The sequence below is a fragment of the Eutrigla gurnardus genome, assembly GCF_963514095.1.
Source record: "Eutrigla gurnardus genome assembly, chromosome: 9".
Classification (NCBI taxonomy): Eukaryota; Metazoa; Chordata; class Actinopteri; order Perciformes; family Triglidae; genus Eutrigla; species Eutrigla gurnardus.
In genome coordinates, this window is record NC_139923.1 from 21,502,609 (window position 1) to 21,518,944 (window position 16,336).

The window sequence follows — 16,336 nt, forward strand, 5'->3', positions numbered from 1 at the left end:
TGTGTTCTCCACAGCCTTTTTGATAAAACTTTCTGCTCGTGAATAATCAGGAGATGCTACGTGCCGCTAAAGATTTTCGTTAAATTAAATACTTTTTTTTTTACGTATTTATTTGAATCACTGTGCTGCTCTTTTAATTTTGTTACAAAACTTTGAATTGTAGCATAACATGTAGCTACTTTTCTTTCTGATTTCATTGTCATTTCAGTTCCCACTTCATGCCTAAACTCCATTTTAATGTTCAATACTGACATACATAACAAAATAGGCTGTATTGTTTTTTTTGTTTTTTTACTTTTGTTACATGTTTTTGTTACATTGAGCTGTGGTACTTTGAAATATAAGTTTTTACTAGTGACAAGGTAACGTACGCACACTCAGGATGTGAAATGCTGTGATCAGACTCGGTCTGAAGAATTCCGCAAACATTCACCCTAAAATGTCAACGGTCATTTTTATGAAAGCAGATTTATGCACGTAAGGATGACTTTAATGAAACAAAAATGTTGCTGTGACTGTACGTCTAAAATACTGTAGTTACACGCCCAACTGCTTGTATCTAGTCACATATTATCTCACATGATCGCTGTAATTGTCGGTACAGTATTAAGCTAACTCATCTGAAATCCTAATTTTTCACCTTCAAAACTCCACCTCCAGTAATTGTTTTCTTATGTTTGACATGTTATGGCCTTATTTATATCTTATTATGAAGCAACAGCTTCACTATGTGCTCAGACTTGATAAATGTGCTGCCTTGCTTCAGATTGAGATGTCTATATTTGCATCATATTTGATGTTAATGAAAGTTAAGTGATCTCCTTTGCATGTCTGTATGGTGTGCATGTCATTTGACTTAAAAGTTTCGGGGGAAAAGGTAAATGTCTCCTCGAAAGCAATTATGGCTGCAATGTACATTATGTTTTGTAATTCCTGTCTGTACAAACAATAAACACAGACAGTTTTTCAAAACGTTGTATTGACAGATAGTTATTGCTTTTGCTAAGCTCACGCCACATTTTCCAAATCTAGGGTGCCAGAGTTTTTATCTAAAATAATGTCACATATATCATTATCTTCAACAGACATTTACAGTTTTGGAGTTAAAAGTATACAAAATATATTATAACAGTACCTTAAACAAAATAGCATCAGTGCAAGTACTTAACATTATAATATTAATTTGTATTTGTAAAAATACCGTTTTTTTTACTTTCTTTCTTTCACCAGTGTATAAAGACCATAAGAGGTGTTGAGAGGACACATTTAGTGTGTTAGCTTACAAACTGCCAGTTTTACAGTAGAATTTATATCCGTGCAATGACAAGTACCTACCCGAGATTAAAATGTTCAGTTGTGTAATTTGGATTATTATGGAAACGGCATGAACAATAAAATACTTAATAAAAGGCTCAGGTCAGGATTCACACATGATCAATTAGTAACGACCACCCAAACTCATCAATAGGGAGTGGTATTGAATTTGTAAAGTCCTCCAGGCTTAAAAAAAGTTTTTTCTTGGGCCCAGAAGTCTCAGTCGGCCAGTCAGCACCCTGCTGGAGACGGGGCAAAGTAATACAGAGCCAGCAGAATGAGGTAGACGACCACCAGAGCTGTACCTGGGGGATAAAAAGACAGGAAATAACACGGCATTGGGTTTAACAAGATGTGATTACATTCTATTAAATCACCATACAGGATTGGGTGCTTAAGAGATGCTTTTAAATGCAATAAATAACCACATTCACATACGTATTTGTCTTCAAGGTTTGACTAATCAAACAACATATGTAATGGTCTTTGGCAGCTGATTTCAATACTAGTGGTCAATGATATGTTAGGTACGTGTTATATACAAGCATAAAATAAATCAAATCTTAACTGTTAGATCTTCGGCAAGTTTGTTAATTTTTTTTCCAAGATAAGATGTAATTTGAGTTTTGAATGAATTTGTATTAATTTAAATGCACATGTTCTACCTCTAATTACAAAAAAAACCTAAACTTACCCTGAAAATAATCAGACTTTCCATCCATAAAGATGTAGTTGACAAGAATCACACTGAAGATACTGGCCCACATGTGCATGTCGGTAAATAACAGCACAAATCCCACATCCTGTACAAAACAGAGATGATTACAGACACCAAAAAACATACGCATTTCTATGAATAAATGATCAAACTGAAGAAAGGGTCTCTTACATAGAAGGCATTGAATAAGACCAGAATTGGAATCTGTAGCATGCAGACCTGAACAGCAATACAACTTCCCACCTCCAAGCTGAAAAAAGACAAACAATTTAGATACAGATGTCACTTTATAAAGATTGTGCCGAGTACCTTTTTAACAGGATTTACCTGAGACTGATGTTGTTTTGGAGTGCAAACTGGATCCCATTAACAATCTCTGGAATCTCGGGAATCATAGCCAGAACTGTCACCCCAATGAAATACTGGAGAGAAAGAGAAAACAAACGTTAGCACGGCCCGAGGAAATGAACACACAAACACTGACTGAGCATGCTCAGATGCACGTCCTGACCTGAGAGATGTTGGGCTGGTTTAGTATTGGCTGGATGTGCTCCGTGGCGAGATCGGCACAGGCAGACATGAGCACAGTTGCCATGATGAGGATGACCAGAGACCTCCACCGTGACCAGTGGACCACCGCTCCATGGTGGCCCGTCACTGCAGAAATAAGTAGCGTTAACTGTTCACTGTCTCGTAGTGGAGTAGGGCAAGGCACAATTTTGTTTTAGCCAAATAAGGGATAGTTTGGGTTTTTGTATGAGCTCCATGGTCACTGTTGCTACAGTAGATGGCGGTTTGGCATGTCCCTTGTTTGGAGAAAAAGTCTCTCATGGAAGTTAAACAATGTACTGCTGTGGACAGGGCTCAAGAAAAAACTTAAAGAAGAGGATTATGGTCCACTGATATTGTATTTTTTAGGGAGGCTAAAAGAGGTTGTACTGCTGACCCCCTCCACAGCAGTACAGTGCTTAGCTTCTGTGTTCGTACTTCTGCAACTCGAGGCGTGCCGATCGGGACGTACCAAGAGTGATACTGACCAAAAGTACTTTACAGGAGCCCACTTCAAATAAAGCAAACTCTCCCTTTAACTGTGATTCTTGAGGGGGAGGCTCGTACCCTGTTCTTCTCCAACATGGATGTCATAAATGTGGGAGTGCGTCTTCAGCGTGAAAATCAGACCGATGATGTAGGCAACTGGCAAGAGGGTAGACACTGTGTAAATCAGTGGCCTGGCGACAAGAACACACACACAAGAACACACACACACAAGAACACACACACAATAAATTAAAAAAAGAAGAAACTCAAATCACCACATGGTGGCTTCGGAGGTTTTAGCTCATTTGAGGACTTTTCAAACAGAGCCTTTTTATGAGGCTGTTCACATGTTGCGTTTAATGCCGCTTTCATCCTTTTTAGCCAAGGTGCTTGGGAGGTTGCTGGCAGGCCGTTTCCAAGCAACCAAAAACCTGCAAGCAGTGAGCCTCACTAACTAATATAAACAAAGTCAAAACAAAGATAATTGCACATCCAGCCCTCAAAGTAGCTGTAGTCTGTATCGATTTGTTTGACATTTCCCTTGGGAAAGTTTGCATGCTGCAACATATGTGAATGGCCCCTATTACAGTCAGCATATAAATGAATAGAAAGAAAGAATTTCTTACTCAACATGGTTGTGGAATAATGTGCCATTGTTCTGTTGAAAAAAAGAAATCACATTATACATAAGAGTGTATGTAAGTCATATGTGTGTTGACAATGTGCTTGTTAGAACGTGAATAATGATGCTGACCACATCGTAGTGGCAGTTGTGACAGACAAACGGCCCGCTGATGTTGCTCGTGCTGCTTCCTGCAGTGGAGTTGGTGCAGGCGTCACACACCAGATTCCCATAAGCTTTGGAGAACAACGTGGGGGCAAACACACCTGCCGCGTGGGGGGAAGACTTGGTGTAAAAGATGTTGTTAACAGTAGCTAACATTTGGTGTTTTACAGTTATTTATTTTTTGGATAATTTAATATCCAGAAGAAAATTTTGTGACACATTTATGTCAAATCTGTGTATTTCTTTTCAGCTAACAGGTGGTGCAAGTACAGTGTGAAACATACAAACACAAAGATAACATCCATCCATCCATTTTCTACCGCTTATCCTGTATTTAGGGTCGCGGGGGGGGCTGGAGCCGATCCCAGCACAAAGATAACAGCGGCTTTCAAAAAAGGAGACTGTAGCAGTAATATTTGTGGCCAACAGGTGGAGCAAGTGCCTCAGCTACCTTATTGGCCTTTAGGAAGCAACAACAACTCATTTGTATGCGGAGGGCAAAACTCCTGCTGCCGATGTAGAACAAGTGTGAGACAGACTCAATAGATTCCCCTAATGGAGAAACTGCAGCTAACTAAATATGAACAAATGAGTTTGTGAGTATGCGTGGCTTACGTCTAAAATTGCAGCTGGAAAAGAGAAAATGGTTTCTTATTTCTATTTCATAAAAAAAGGCTCTGTAACTACTTTTTTTTACTGTTATCACCACCTGTGTCTCACACTCCCAAAACAGCATAGCCGGGCCTGGCATACGGTACATATCGATGAAATACTTGCCTCCTACAGAGATGAAAAGCAATGCAGAGCTCACTCCTGTAGAGCGACTGTTGAATCTTTGCTCACTGTGTCTCAGCCCTCCAATTATCATGCAGATGCCCTGATAAAAACACAAAAGCAAGGAGCCTCATTCATACTGCATGTGCTGTATTTGTGTTGTGCATTTTTAACATTACTTTTATTTCCGTCATGATGAAACTGATTGCTGAAATTACTGAGTAGTTTTGATTTGATTGTTTTTCTCCTAGGGTAAAAGCTGTAAAATGCGATGTAAATGCAGGATGGCTCACGGGGATGAAGAGGATGCATCCGAGTAGTGTGCCAGTCAGTGCCGCTTTAACAACCTCCTGCAGACACGGGTTGGCGGCCTGGTGACCTCTGATCAGGGCTGTGATGTAAAAGGTCAGCTCCGTGATGGAGCCGAATGTGGCGTTCACCACGGCACCGACTGCAAAGTTGCTCTGGGCTGAGACGCTGCAAGTGTCAAAAACGTTTTGAGAGTTAACATCAGTAGCTGCTTTGTAAGAAAATCTGTGGCAATCATAACGTTTTTAATACACTACATGTATCAGGAAATGTAAAATAAAATGTATTTTATACACTTTTTTTTTTACAGATGTGTCTTAAAACAGCTCACCTGGCAATGCCCATGCCAATATAATAAGACAGAGGTATGATGGAGCAGATTGCCATGGCAAACTTGACATCAGAACTGGCGTACTGGTTTTCCTTGTCAATATATCCAATTACCATGGCAACTATTACGAGAGGGAGAAGGTCTGAGATGGGAGTCAAAGGTGGAAACAGCTCTTCGTATGACACACACATTCACATATACAACGGTAAAGGATACTGACAGCAAACACGTTGATCCCATCAACGGTGTACTTGTAGTAGTACCAGTTTGCAGCATGGTAGCAGCACAGCAGAGCTCTGCCCTCGAAGACTGGATGCTGAGGGTCGAGTGGAACATAAAGAAGCTGGTGCATTAAACTGAATAGGCCCTCCAGGTTTGTGTGTTGTGGGTGACAAAATATGCAATCTCTCCCTTGCCTTCCTCTGTGAGCAGGAGGAGACAGAGACATCCTCGGGAGCCAGGAGAAGGACGACGCCCAGTATCCGTGCATTCATCTTGAAAACGGGGATGGTGAAGACCAGGATCCAGGAGAGGAAGCAAGCCAAGGAGTGGATGACGACCAGAGGAGGGTATCCCAGCAGCAGCCACACGTAAGTGGAGAAACGATGCTACGCGACAAGGTATATCCTATGAGATATGATAGGAGGTATTCATGGTTTGTCTATATGTTTGTTTTAAGTTACCCAGTAAGGAGTGCGCAGAGGACGTCCTGGCATTTCTGGGACCGGCACCTCTGTGGGTGAAGGCAGCAGAACGGGCGAGTAATCTTCCATCCCCTCTCTGTTACAATCACAGTCTGGTGCTTGCTCACAACATCTCCTTAATGTATTTCCAATCTGAAGAAACACAACCACAGAAAAGTGTTATTTGCAGAATCATTAGAGCACCGACTTTACATTTCATCTAATGTAATCCCAAGCACAAGAGCTAAAAACGGAGAACACCAGCAAATCTTCACATTTGAGAAACTGGAGGACATGGATGTTAGACATTCCTGAAATCATGTATCAATAAACAAATCTATTGACAAAACCACACAATATAAGGAAATCAAACACAACGGAATGGTTAAAGATTAAAAAGGACAAACAATCAATGGTGCAGATGGAAAATAAAATGTACTTCTAGAGCACAATTAAACACAGCTTAAGCTGGCAAAAATGGTGCACAAATGAACATTAGAATGTTAAGTTAAAAAGAAGAAAGAACACAAAGAGAACCTACCAACAGGAACAATAAACAGTGATTTACAAAAATACTCATTTATAACATGATAACAGATTGAAGGACCAGTGAATAAAAATGTGTCTTTAGCCTAGATTTTTTTTTATAAAAAGAGATGGAGAGAGCACATCTGCTATTTAACCGCATCTGATTCCAGAGCAACTGCAAAAATAAATAACGCATCAGCAAATTACTCCAAAAGATTGCTAAGATCCATATTTGAGGTCACTGTTCCCCCAAACACACACATATATTTATTACTATTTTTATTCAATTTAAACTCTTTTTAATGGACAAATTGTAGGAACTGGCAAGCTAACACTTCACCGGAATTGTACCTTATATAATGTGTGTGATTATATGAGCTGAGAGAAGGCTCAGTAATGTTCTAATTTTCAGTAACACTTAAAGCGAAGCCATTCTCGCATGTTTTCACGTTCATGTCGAGGTCTATTACAGCCAGGAAAGCAGAACCTTGGTTTGCGATTCTGAAGAAGGGATCGTGTTTGAATGTTTAGTTATAGGTGAGACAAACTGCCAAACCAAATTGGAGAAGTCATGTGAAGTAAGCACTAGCAAAATAAACATTTGGAGACAGATAAAGCTCGAGGCCACAAAGACCTTTGAAAAGGTCTTTGTGACCTCAAGTGTCAACAAATACTTTAATGTCAAACTGTCAGTGGCCTTACCTGACAGGACAACATGTGTCATCCCGTTGCAAAAAGGCTTATGAAACTGCAGGTTTTACTGTGGCTCTTCCTCATTTCAGTTAGTAAAAAAATAAATAAAAACATCCCTGAAAGCGAACCGTACCTCGTGGATTGACTTGCCAAATGGCCACAGGAAGTAGGAGGACAACTTCCAGCAGAGCTTGCCTACGGAGTGAGAGTGAAAAGAATTACGATATATTTATACATATAGACAATAATATTCACTATCATTAAGCTCACCTACCATACGGTACACCAGCAATAGTGATGAACATGAGAACGCCGATGAGGAAATAGGCCAGAGAGACCCACCAACCAAAGAGAAGCACATACACTACGTTTCCCAATGTGATGAGACGACCTGAAGAAGACAGACAACGTCGTTAGTTCTCCAGCAGGGTCACGAACAATTCGTCTCCATGGAGGTTGTCTATAGAGGATAGTTTATTACAACTCTCAGGTTTTAAACAGTTAAGCAGGTTAGGCAAACGTAATTGGAGGAGAAAACAAAGGTGCATCCACCACCTGATCTCAACTTTAGACGTGTCTTCCGACACAAACCGTGCACACTACTCGGGTACTATAACCTGCACCTGCATGCTGCTTGATGACGTTCAGTTCAGAGTAGAGCTCCTTCACAACGTCTGACCTGACTTCGAACGGACGCTCTGTCACATGGCTCTTCCATTTTCTGAAACCAAACTGACACACACACACACCAAATACTGGGTTTGAGGGATGAGCCATACATACAAACCACTTTTTTTGATTTGCTTTTAAGACTTCATACCCTGTAGTTGTTGACCAGTTTGTTGGCTTCCACCTCGTTCTCCGCTCTGATGGTTCTCTTGCTTTGGATCTCCTCCCAGCTATCGTCACAGGCATGGTGGCTCGGACCTGAATAAACAAGCAAGGAGATAAGATAAATGTTTGTAAACACATCAGCAATGCTGTTATTTTTTTAGTTTTTAGCACCCACTACTCACACGTGTGTGCAGGCATGCATTTCGTTGTGCAAAGCACAGGACATATGGACGTGTGTGAAGCTGGAGAGTCTGTTGAATTAGGTCTCGGATCTCCGCACAGTCGCTCATTGAGCTGTTCGTGATGGTGACCGGCCTGGGGATCATGTTCCCACAGAAGATCTGCAACACCAAGCAAGAAACTCATAACACTAAATAAAACTAGAAGACGTCAGAATATTGGTCAACGTGATACTATAATTATTACCGGGAATATACATTTAATAATGAAAAGTAAAAAAGACTCTGTGTACTGTTACCCCACAATGAGACTGTACTATCAGTCGCATTTCATTATATGTGGTGGTAGAAAGAGCATAAAATAAAATGATTCCACATCTCCCCTTGATTTTCCTTTGACTTAAAATTAGTAAATAAATAAAATAAGGTAAAATAAGATTAGGTTTAAGAAACTCGTACGGGAATTTAACTTTCGCCCCCCTTTAAACGAGAACCAGACCCCTGGACCAACAAGCCACATTCATAAAGGCAAGGCAAGGCAACTTTATTTGTATAGCACATTTCATACACAAGGCAGACTCAAAGTGCTTCACATCATGGCATGTCATACAATAAAGTTAAAAAAAATAGAAGAGTTTATTATAAGAAAGATAATAAGACATGGGAGAAATCTAAACCATAAATGCATTACCACACTGACTGCATAATGATGTATTTTCACAGTCTGTCTGTCTTTGAGCTGATTACTGTCTTCAGCCTGACAAAAGCTGGATTTGTTCTGCAGGGAAACTAGAGGCATGACTGCAATTAAGTAAAGGGTAAAAAATGCCATTCATTCATTTCAAGGATTTGCCTCTTTCAAAATACAATCTTGATGAATGAATAAATACCAACAAACCGCTGGCATCATGAGACACGCAGGCACAACAATCAGCGACTTCTCCTTTTAAACTGCTCAAAATAGTGCGTAAAGGCACTTTTGTTTCCTCTTTCTGTCTCGGTGTCTGCCATTTGTTAGTGATCGTGCACCGACAGAAGTCTTTTGTAGCTTAAATTTGAATCATTAGTCATAGTTTTGTCTGTAATTGTAGAAGAGGAAGACCTGAAAAAAAATAAAACTACCGTATATTATTAGTTATTACTAACTAATGGGGGAACTAATGTTCTATATTATTGTAAAATTAAATATTTGGATTTTTGCTGTTGGTTGGACCAAACAAGCAATCTTAACATGTCATCTTGGAATGTGTGGTCTATTTTCTGAGATGTATTCTACAATATCTGTCTGCAAACAAAAACCTAGACAGTTTCAAATGTCCCACTACACTTTGGTGTGTGCACTTTTAACACGTGAATAGGGGGCACACCAACAGAGAGCGCAAACACACGCACACACCCCCCCACACACACACTTGAGTAATCAATACGACGTGACTGTCCCATCTGCTGCAGGCCTCTAACACCGAGCTGAGCGTGTTTACTCTTTTTATTCACATGGTGATGATGTCACGATGTCGCGGCGGGCTTGACATTACATTAGCACAATGCTGTCCGGTTTAAAATGGAGAATTGCATTCACAGCACTGTAAAGGACGCAAACAGTCTGCCTGTTTACAAATAAAGTTGTTGTTTTTTTTTGTCATTGCCACAAGCTAAACATGAGCCTCTTCCGCTCACCTCGCGCGTGTTCACCCGGCCTCCTCCTCCGGCTGCTCGTGTCTGCGTTGAGTCCGGCTGACAGAGACATCTCCCCGGGTAACCACGCAGCACCGTTAACACAGTCCCCACAACACTCCGGTTGCGCCTCAGTCAACAGACACCGCTCCGCTGAAGAAGGACGCACTGATTCACGGAGGATTAGGCCGCTTGGAATTGTGGGAAATGTAGGCAACGATGGTTGAGCTCCATAAAAAAAGGGCAAATCCGCTCTAAACTCGAACGTAAAACCATACTACTGATTTTTTTCAATCGTTAACACGAGATCCATGTGGTCCATTAGTTTTAGTCTGAAAAAAAAATGTAACAAATACTGTCTTAGTGTAAGATTTTTGCGGAAGGACATTGTGTACCTTAGTGCAATTTTGAGGTATTTACTTGCTATCCTTGAGATTTAAGTTCTAGGTGATTAAGAACTTTTATTTCAGTGGAATTGTGCTTAGAGTTTAGCATTTGGTAATAAATAAACTGTAATGGGGGGGGGGGGGGGGTTGTAATTAATTAAAACGTTTCACTTCACTAAGAGCAATGGTTACCAGTGTAAAATTCAGATGTTAGGTTAATTCGTATATATGAGTTAGTCATGAGTTATGTTTCTATAATTAATTATTTACATGTTTATATACTTTCATCGGTGACATAAAAACACTTATAATCTGCTGAATAATCTGCTCTGTGGTTTTCCTCACATTTCCCTCAGTCTAAGTCCTCCTAGCTACTGATTGGTTAGTTGTCAAGAAACTGTTCCAAGTGGACACATGGAAGAAGTTTGCTTTCTGCCAGAAACCCCCTAAGGTTAAGGCAACAAACCTTCTTGGTTTGTTGAAAAAAAAAAATCACATATCGAATCCTTGCTTTACATCTGGTGGCATTGTGGTATTATTTTGGTGGTTTTTAGGGAGATATATTCTCCTGATATGTAGATATTGGCAGTTTTGTACACCTGGGCTTCTCTGTTTGAGAGCCACTGATGAACTGGGAGCGGTGTTGTTCCACTGCCAGCTAGCTACATTTGTCTACTTTTAGCAGGATAATCTACTTTTTTTATTTTTAGCCTCTGGGGAAAAAAACCACAACACTTTTAAGAATATAACTAGTGAATTTGTGGTATTGGTAATATCAAGATATTTTTCTAAAGCCTCAGTGATGTCTCATTTTCAGTAACACACCTCTAGCAAAGCCATTTTACTGCAAATGTAACACCCTATTACAGCAGGTAAGCTGAAGTTCAGTTTTAATATGACAAACTTGGTTTCATGTCATGAAGCAGGGATCTACGTGTCCCCTGTCTTGTGGTTTGTCCTCATTCTCACTGTCATCTAAACCTTTTAATGCTTAGTTATAGGTGTAATACAAACTTCAGTCTAAACCAAATCAGAAAAGTCCTGTAAATTATGCACGAGCAAAATAAACACTTGGTGACATATAAAGCTTGAGGCCGAAGACCTTTGAAAAGGTTTTTGTGACCTAATTTGTCAATAAATACTTCAATGTCAATCTGTCAACCACCCCAGTGGCCTTATCTGACAGGACAAATGTTCCATCCTGTTGTCCCACCCATACAACTGATCTTGTGAAGTTGCCAAAAGGCTTATCAAATCATCCACCTGAATAATATAAAAAAAACATTACATAATACACCACTGAAGCTTTTAAATGGTTATTGAAATTCAAGAATCTGTGATTGGTGGTTATTTGGCCTCATGGGTGGAGTTTATAAACATCAAGCCTAGTCAAGTATAAATGTGGCAGCACACATAGGTTGTACACTTGGGGACTGTCCAGGTCCGACTGCTGTGAAACTATGGCAAAGTGCTGGAGTGTGACCTCTTTAGTGGCACTAGCACTGCTAGTGTTCCTAGTTGGGACAGAGGTAGAAGCTCAGAAGGGTGCTTCATCGGTGGGTGCTATACCTCTTATAGCATCACACTACCCATCTTCATCTTTTCCACAGCAAACTGGTCCTCAGTATGAACAAGGACGGCAGGCGTCTCAAACTACTCAACAACTGTCACAGACTCCTCAAGTGACAAAGGGGAAATCTACACCACTGCAACAGACTACTCAAGTCCATCAAACAGGCCAGAGGACTCCTCAATTCCATCAAGCAACACAGTACCAATCTACACCACTGCAACAGGCTACTCAAGCCCATCAAGCAGGCCAGAGGATTCCTCAATTCCATCAAGCAACACAGGCCCAAACTTCTCCAGTCCAAAAGAATCCTCAATTCCGTCAAACGACACAGTTCGATTCTCTGCCAAACCAAAAGACTCCTCAATTCCATCAAGCGACACAGGCCCAAACTTCTTCAGTCCAAAAGAATCCTCAATTCCGTCAAACGACACAGTTCGATTCTCTGCCAAACCAAAAGACTCCTCAATTCCATCAAGCGACACAGGCCCAAACTTCTTCAGTCCAAAAGACTCCTCAATTCCATCAAGCGACACAGGGCCAAACTTCTCCAGTCCAACAGGCTCCTCAATTCCGTCAAACGACACAGTCCCAAACTTCTCCAGTCCAACAGGCTCCTCAATTCCGTCAAACGACACAGTTCGATTCTCCGCTAATCAAAAAGACTCCTCAATTCCATCAAGCGACACAGGCCCAAACTTCTCCAGTCCAACAAGCTCCTCAATTCCGTCAAACGTCACAGTTCGATTCTCCGCTAATCAAAAAGACTCCTCAATTCCATCAAGCGACACAGGCCCAAACTTCTCCAGTCCAACAAGCTCCTCAATTCCGTCAAACGTCACAGTTCGATTCTCCGCTAATCAAAAAGACTCCTCAATTCCATCAAGCGACACAGGCCCAAACTTCTCCAGTCCAACAAGCTCCTCAATTCCGTCAAACGTCACAGTTCGATTCTCCGCTAATCAAAAAGACTCCTCAATTCCATCAAGCGACACAGGCCCAAACTTCTCCAGTCCAACAAGCTCCTCAATTCCGTCAAACGTCACAGTTCAATTCTCCGCTAATCAAAAAGACTCCTCAATTCCATCAAGCGACACAGGCCCAAACTTCTACAGTCCAACAAGCTCCTCAATTCCGTCAAACGACACAGGGCCAAACTTCTACAGTCCAACAGGCTCCTCAATTCCGTCAAACGACACAGTCCCAATCTGCGGCAGCCCAATTCCAGTTTGGTCCACATCCACGATCATTTCCTGATTCTAAGAACCAAGGACCACAGACACTGCAGTATCAGACTCAACAATATGAACCACAGCAACAGAATCAACAATTTAAACCTGCATCACCACAGGCACCTTCCAATTACCAGCACGGTGCGTCAAAGCAGCATTCTTACCAGAGTTGTGAGGTGGCAGAGAGCCAGAAAATCCCGTGTGGACGTTCCTCTATCCCTGCTGCTGAATGTCAAGAAATAGACTGCTGCTTCGATGGTCAGCGGTGCTTCTTTGGAAAAGCAGGTGGGTTTTTGGCAGGCTGTTTATGTCAATGCTCTTTTTGTTCAAGTTGATTTATTTTTTGGTTGTATTGATTAAATACTGAATTGTGTCATAATGGATAACTTTACTTAACTAGTAAAATATTCCAGATAGCAAAATCCTATGGTAAAAATAAATGTTTTTTTTAAGTTGTCTTGAAACCATTCAGCATGCTAATGCCTATTTCTCTGCCACCAGTGACAGTCCAGTGCACCAAGGATGCCCAGTTCATTGTTGTAGTGGCAAGAGATGCCACACTTCCCAACATTGACCTTGAGTCAATCTCACTGTTGGGACCAGGTCAAGGCTGTACACATGTTGACTCTAATTCAGACTTTGCCATCTACCAGTTTCCTGTAACTGCCTGTGGCTCCGTTATTACGGTATGACAATTTTTTTCCCACTTTTCAACCAGTAAATACAACTTTCAAACATTGTTATCCCAGCTGCCATTTTTTTTTGTACTTTCTGTAGGAGGAGCCTGGTGTTATAACCTATGAGAACAGAATGAATTCCTTATATGAGGTGGGAGTCGGGGAGCGGGGATTGATTACCAGGGACAGCCACTATGAGTAAGTGATCCTTTTTTTAATAAACATTGTTTTATGTCGAAATAAAAGATATCTGACCAAGCAACATAACGCCAGTTGTCTATTTTCAGCTTGGTAATCCAGTGTAGGTACATCGGCACTTCTATTGAAACTGTGGTCGTAGAAGTGTTACCGTTACAAGATCCTCCTCTACCAGTTGCTGCTCTGGGACCCATCAGAGTACACATGAGTTTAGCTAATGGAAAGTGCACTACAAAGGGCTGTAATGAAGGTAAGTGTGTGTGTCTGCCTGTGTTTGAAGATAATTTCACAACTTTGGGTGTCATTCTAACTGGTCTCTGCTCTCACAGTGGATGTGGCCTATACCTCTTACTTCACGGGGGATGACTATCCTGTGACCGGAGTACTGAGGGATCCTATGTATGTGGAGGTACAACTCCTTGAAAAGACAGATCCAAACCTTGTCCTGACCCTTGGTCGCTGTTGGACAACCACAAGCCCCAATCCTCACAGTCTGCCCCAGTGGGACCTTCTGATTGATGGGTAAGTAAAAATACCACGTTACAACATTGCTGTTAGTCAATCTGTTTTCTATGGAAAAACAAATATCTTATCAAAACTTAAGTCTGATAACATTTACAGAGTTTTCAAGACAATATTGATACAAATCAGTGCTTGTCAGTGCTTTCTGGTGGACAAAACCAACAGCAATGGAGACACTAAATGGAGACTGTATAAATTACCTCAAATGTCTTTGGCATTTTTGTAGGCTTACTGCCAACATAGTTGTCTGTTACAGAGTAATAAAAGCTGATAATATCTGCCATGTTGATGTATCACCAGGCTGAAATAACAGGCTGGCACTGACTTCTTTAATCAATTTAATTTTCATTGTCGTTGCTTTGATATTATTTTCTTTTCATCCAGGTGTCCAAACAGGGATGATCGCTACTTGTCCTCACTGATTCCAGTCGATTCCTTCTCTGGTCTCCAGTTCCCTAGTCACTTCAGGCGTTTCCTTTTCAAAATGTTTACCTTTGTAGCCCCCAATTCAATGGTACCAATGAAGGAACAGGTAATGATTAGATCAACTCATGAGGAATTCCTACAACTAAATACTTTCTTGTATTGCCCTGCCCTTACACTGTTTTCCTTGTCCAGGTGTACATTCACTGCAGTACAGCTGTGTGCGCTGGTGCACCGGGCCGCTCCTGTGAACCGTCATGCTTCAGAAAAAGTAAGAGATGAATTTATAACATGCAGAATTCAGGAGCAATATGCACTTAAGCTGACCTTGTGTTTGTTTGTCTGTTTGTAGGGCGAGAAGCCACGCCTGTGGTCCACACTGATGCTGAGCCGAAGGTTGTGGCTACTGTTGGACCAGTGATCATGGAAGGCTCTAAGCAGTAAAGAGCACAGTGTCGAAGGCAAGAATTTGGCCGAGAACATTTAGTAAAAGATTTGGAACATGAACTTAGTTCAGTTATGAGTGGTGTGTGATTAATGTAAAATGAAAATGACAATGTATGAATTAATAATGTTTGCAAAAAGAATGTTTGACTTGAGAGTCAAAGGTGTGCTGAAGGAACATCCTAGAATGATTGTTGTATTCAGTAAACTTGGCTATGACTGGTTTTAAGAGCTACCAATTTATTAGGCACACCTTAATAATTGAATACATATAACCTGATCAATTATATTTAAAGCTTATGGGTGTTCATTTTTTTCTTTTTCTATGTCAGCAAAGTGTTGATCTTACCAGTAATGTTTGAGGTTGCACGTGCTAGTGAAGTTGTATTAGATTGCATTTTATTGAAATGTTTCTATTGTTTGTCAGCCCTGGTTTGCAAACGGAGGAGAGCAGGATATTAGAAACATCTCTCAATATAATTCAATTCAACACAATACCACTTACTACAGCATCATAGTGACCATATAGTTAAATCACTTCCTGGCTTCACAAAGCCTATGTATTGTACTGAATTAGGCTCCAAAGGAGTAGCCTACCTCATTAATCGCAAATCAGGGTTATTCCAAGTTGCAAGAAAACGTTGCTTGAAAGAGGTGAGGAAGGCAGTTCTCTAAAGGAGATACAACAGATAAATCGAAACTGTTGTGCACAACTTCTTGCTATATTTATGGTAATCAGTGGCATTTCAATAAAGTTGGACAGTTGGCATTAATACTGAATGTTTTATATTGATGTTTCCAAAAATAATAAAGGATGTACATTTTAAAAAATTGTTATCCATTTTTGACGACACGAAAACGATTGCTCTATTGGACCAAACTTTTCCTTAACAGATAAAATTATCTCGTAGTGCTAGAAGACCATTCATACAGTAAGTTAAAGAAAAACACTAGTACCACTATGTGATATTACAAGTAAAGTAGTAGTTGTAGTAGTAGTAGTAGTAGTAGTAGTAGTAGTA

General features: G+C 40.6%; 2 protein-coding genes across 2 annotated transcripts; one reads left to right on the plus strand and one right to left on the minus strand.

Annotated features, from left to right (window-relative positions):
* Window positions 1-345: 345 nt before the first annotated feature.
* On the minus strand, window positions 346-10,019 carry LOC311018301 (uncharacterized protein). Its single transcript, XM_084017206.1, has 20 exons — window positions 9,866-10,019; window positions 8,192-8,350; window positions 7,996-8,102; window positions 7,799-7,907; window positions 7,450-7,566; window positions 7,309-7,370; window positions 5,955-6,107; window positions 5,688-5,879; window positions 5,488-5,587; window positions 5,272-5,413; window positions 4,925-5,108; window positions 4,635-4,734; window positions 3,825-3,958; window positions 3,697-3,728; window positions 3,149-3,261; window positions 2,544-2,689; window positions 2,360-2,454; window positions 2,204-2,282; window positions 2,009-2,117; window positions 346-1,619 (listed from the first exon to the last, which is right to left on the minus strand). Exons 1-20 carry the CDS (start codon window positions 9,933-9,935, stop codon window positions 1,546-1,548), a joined length of 2,277 nt encoding a protein of 758 aa, XP_083873332.1. The 5' UTR covers window positions 9,936-10,019; the 3' UTR covers window positions 346-1,545.
* Window positions 10,020-11,874: 1,855 nt separating this feature from the next.
* LOC311018865 (zona pellucida sperm-binding protein 4-like) lies at window positions 11,875-15,571 on the plus strand (the record flags this gene model as incomplete). Its single annotated transcript, XM_084017932.1, has 10 exons — window positions 11,875-11,930; window positions 12,045-12,457; window positions 13,036-13,335; window positions 13,552-13,736; window positions 13,828-13,925; window positions 14,015-14,175; window positions 14,255-14,447; window positions 14,832-14,979; window positions 15,066-15,141; window positions 15,223-15,571. 10 exons carry the CDS (start codon window positions 11,875-11,877, stop codon window positions 15,312-15,314), a joined length of 1,722 nt encoding a protein of 573 aa, XP_083874058.1. The 3' UTR covers window positions 15,315-15,571.
* Window positions 15,572-16,336: the final 765 nt, after the last annotated feature.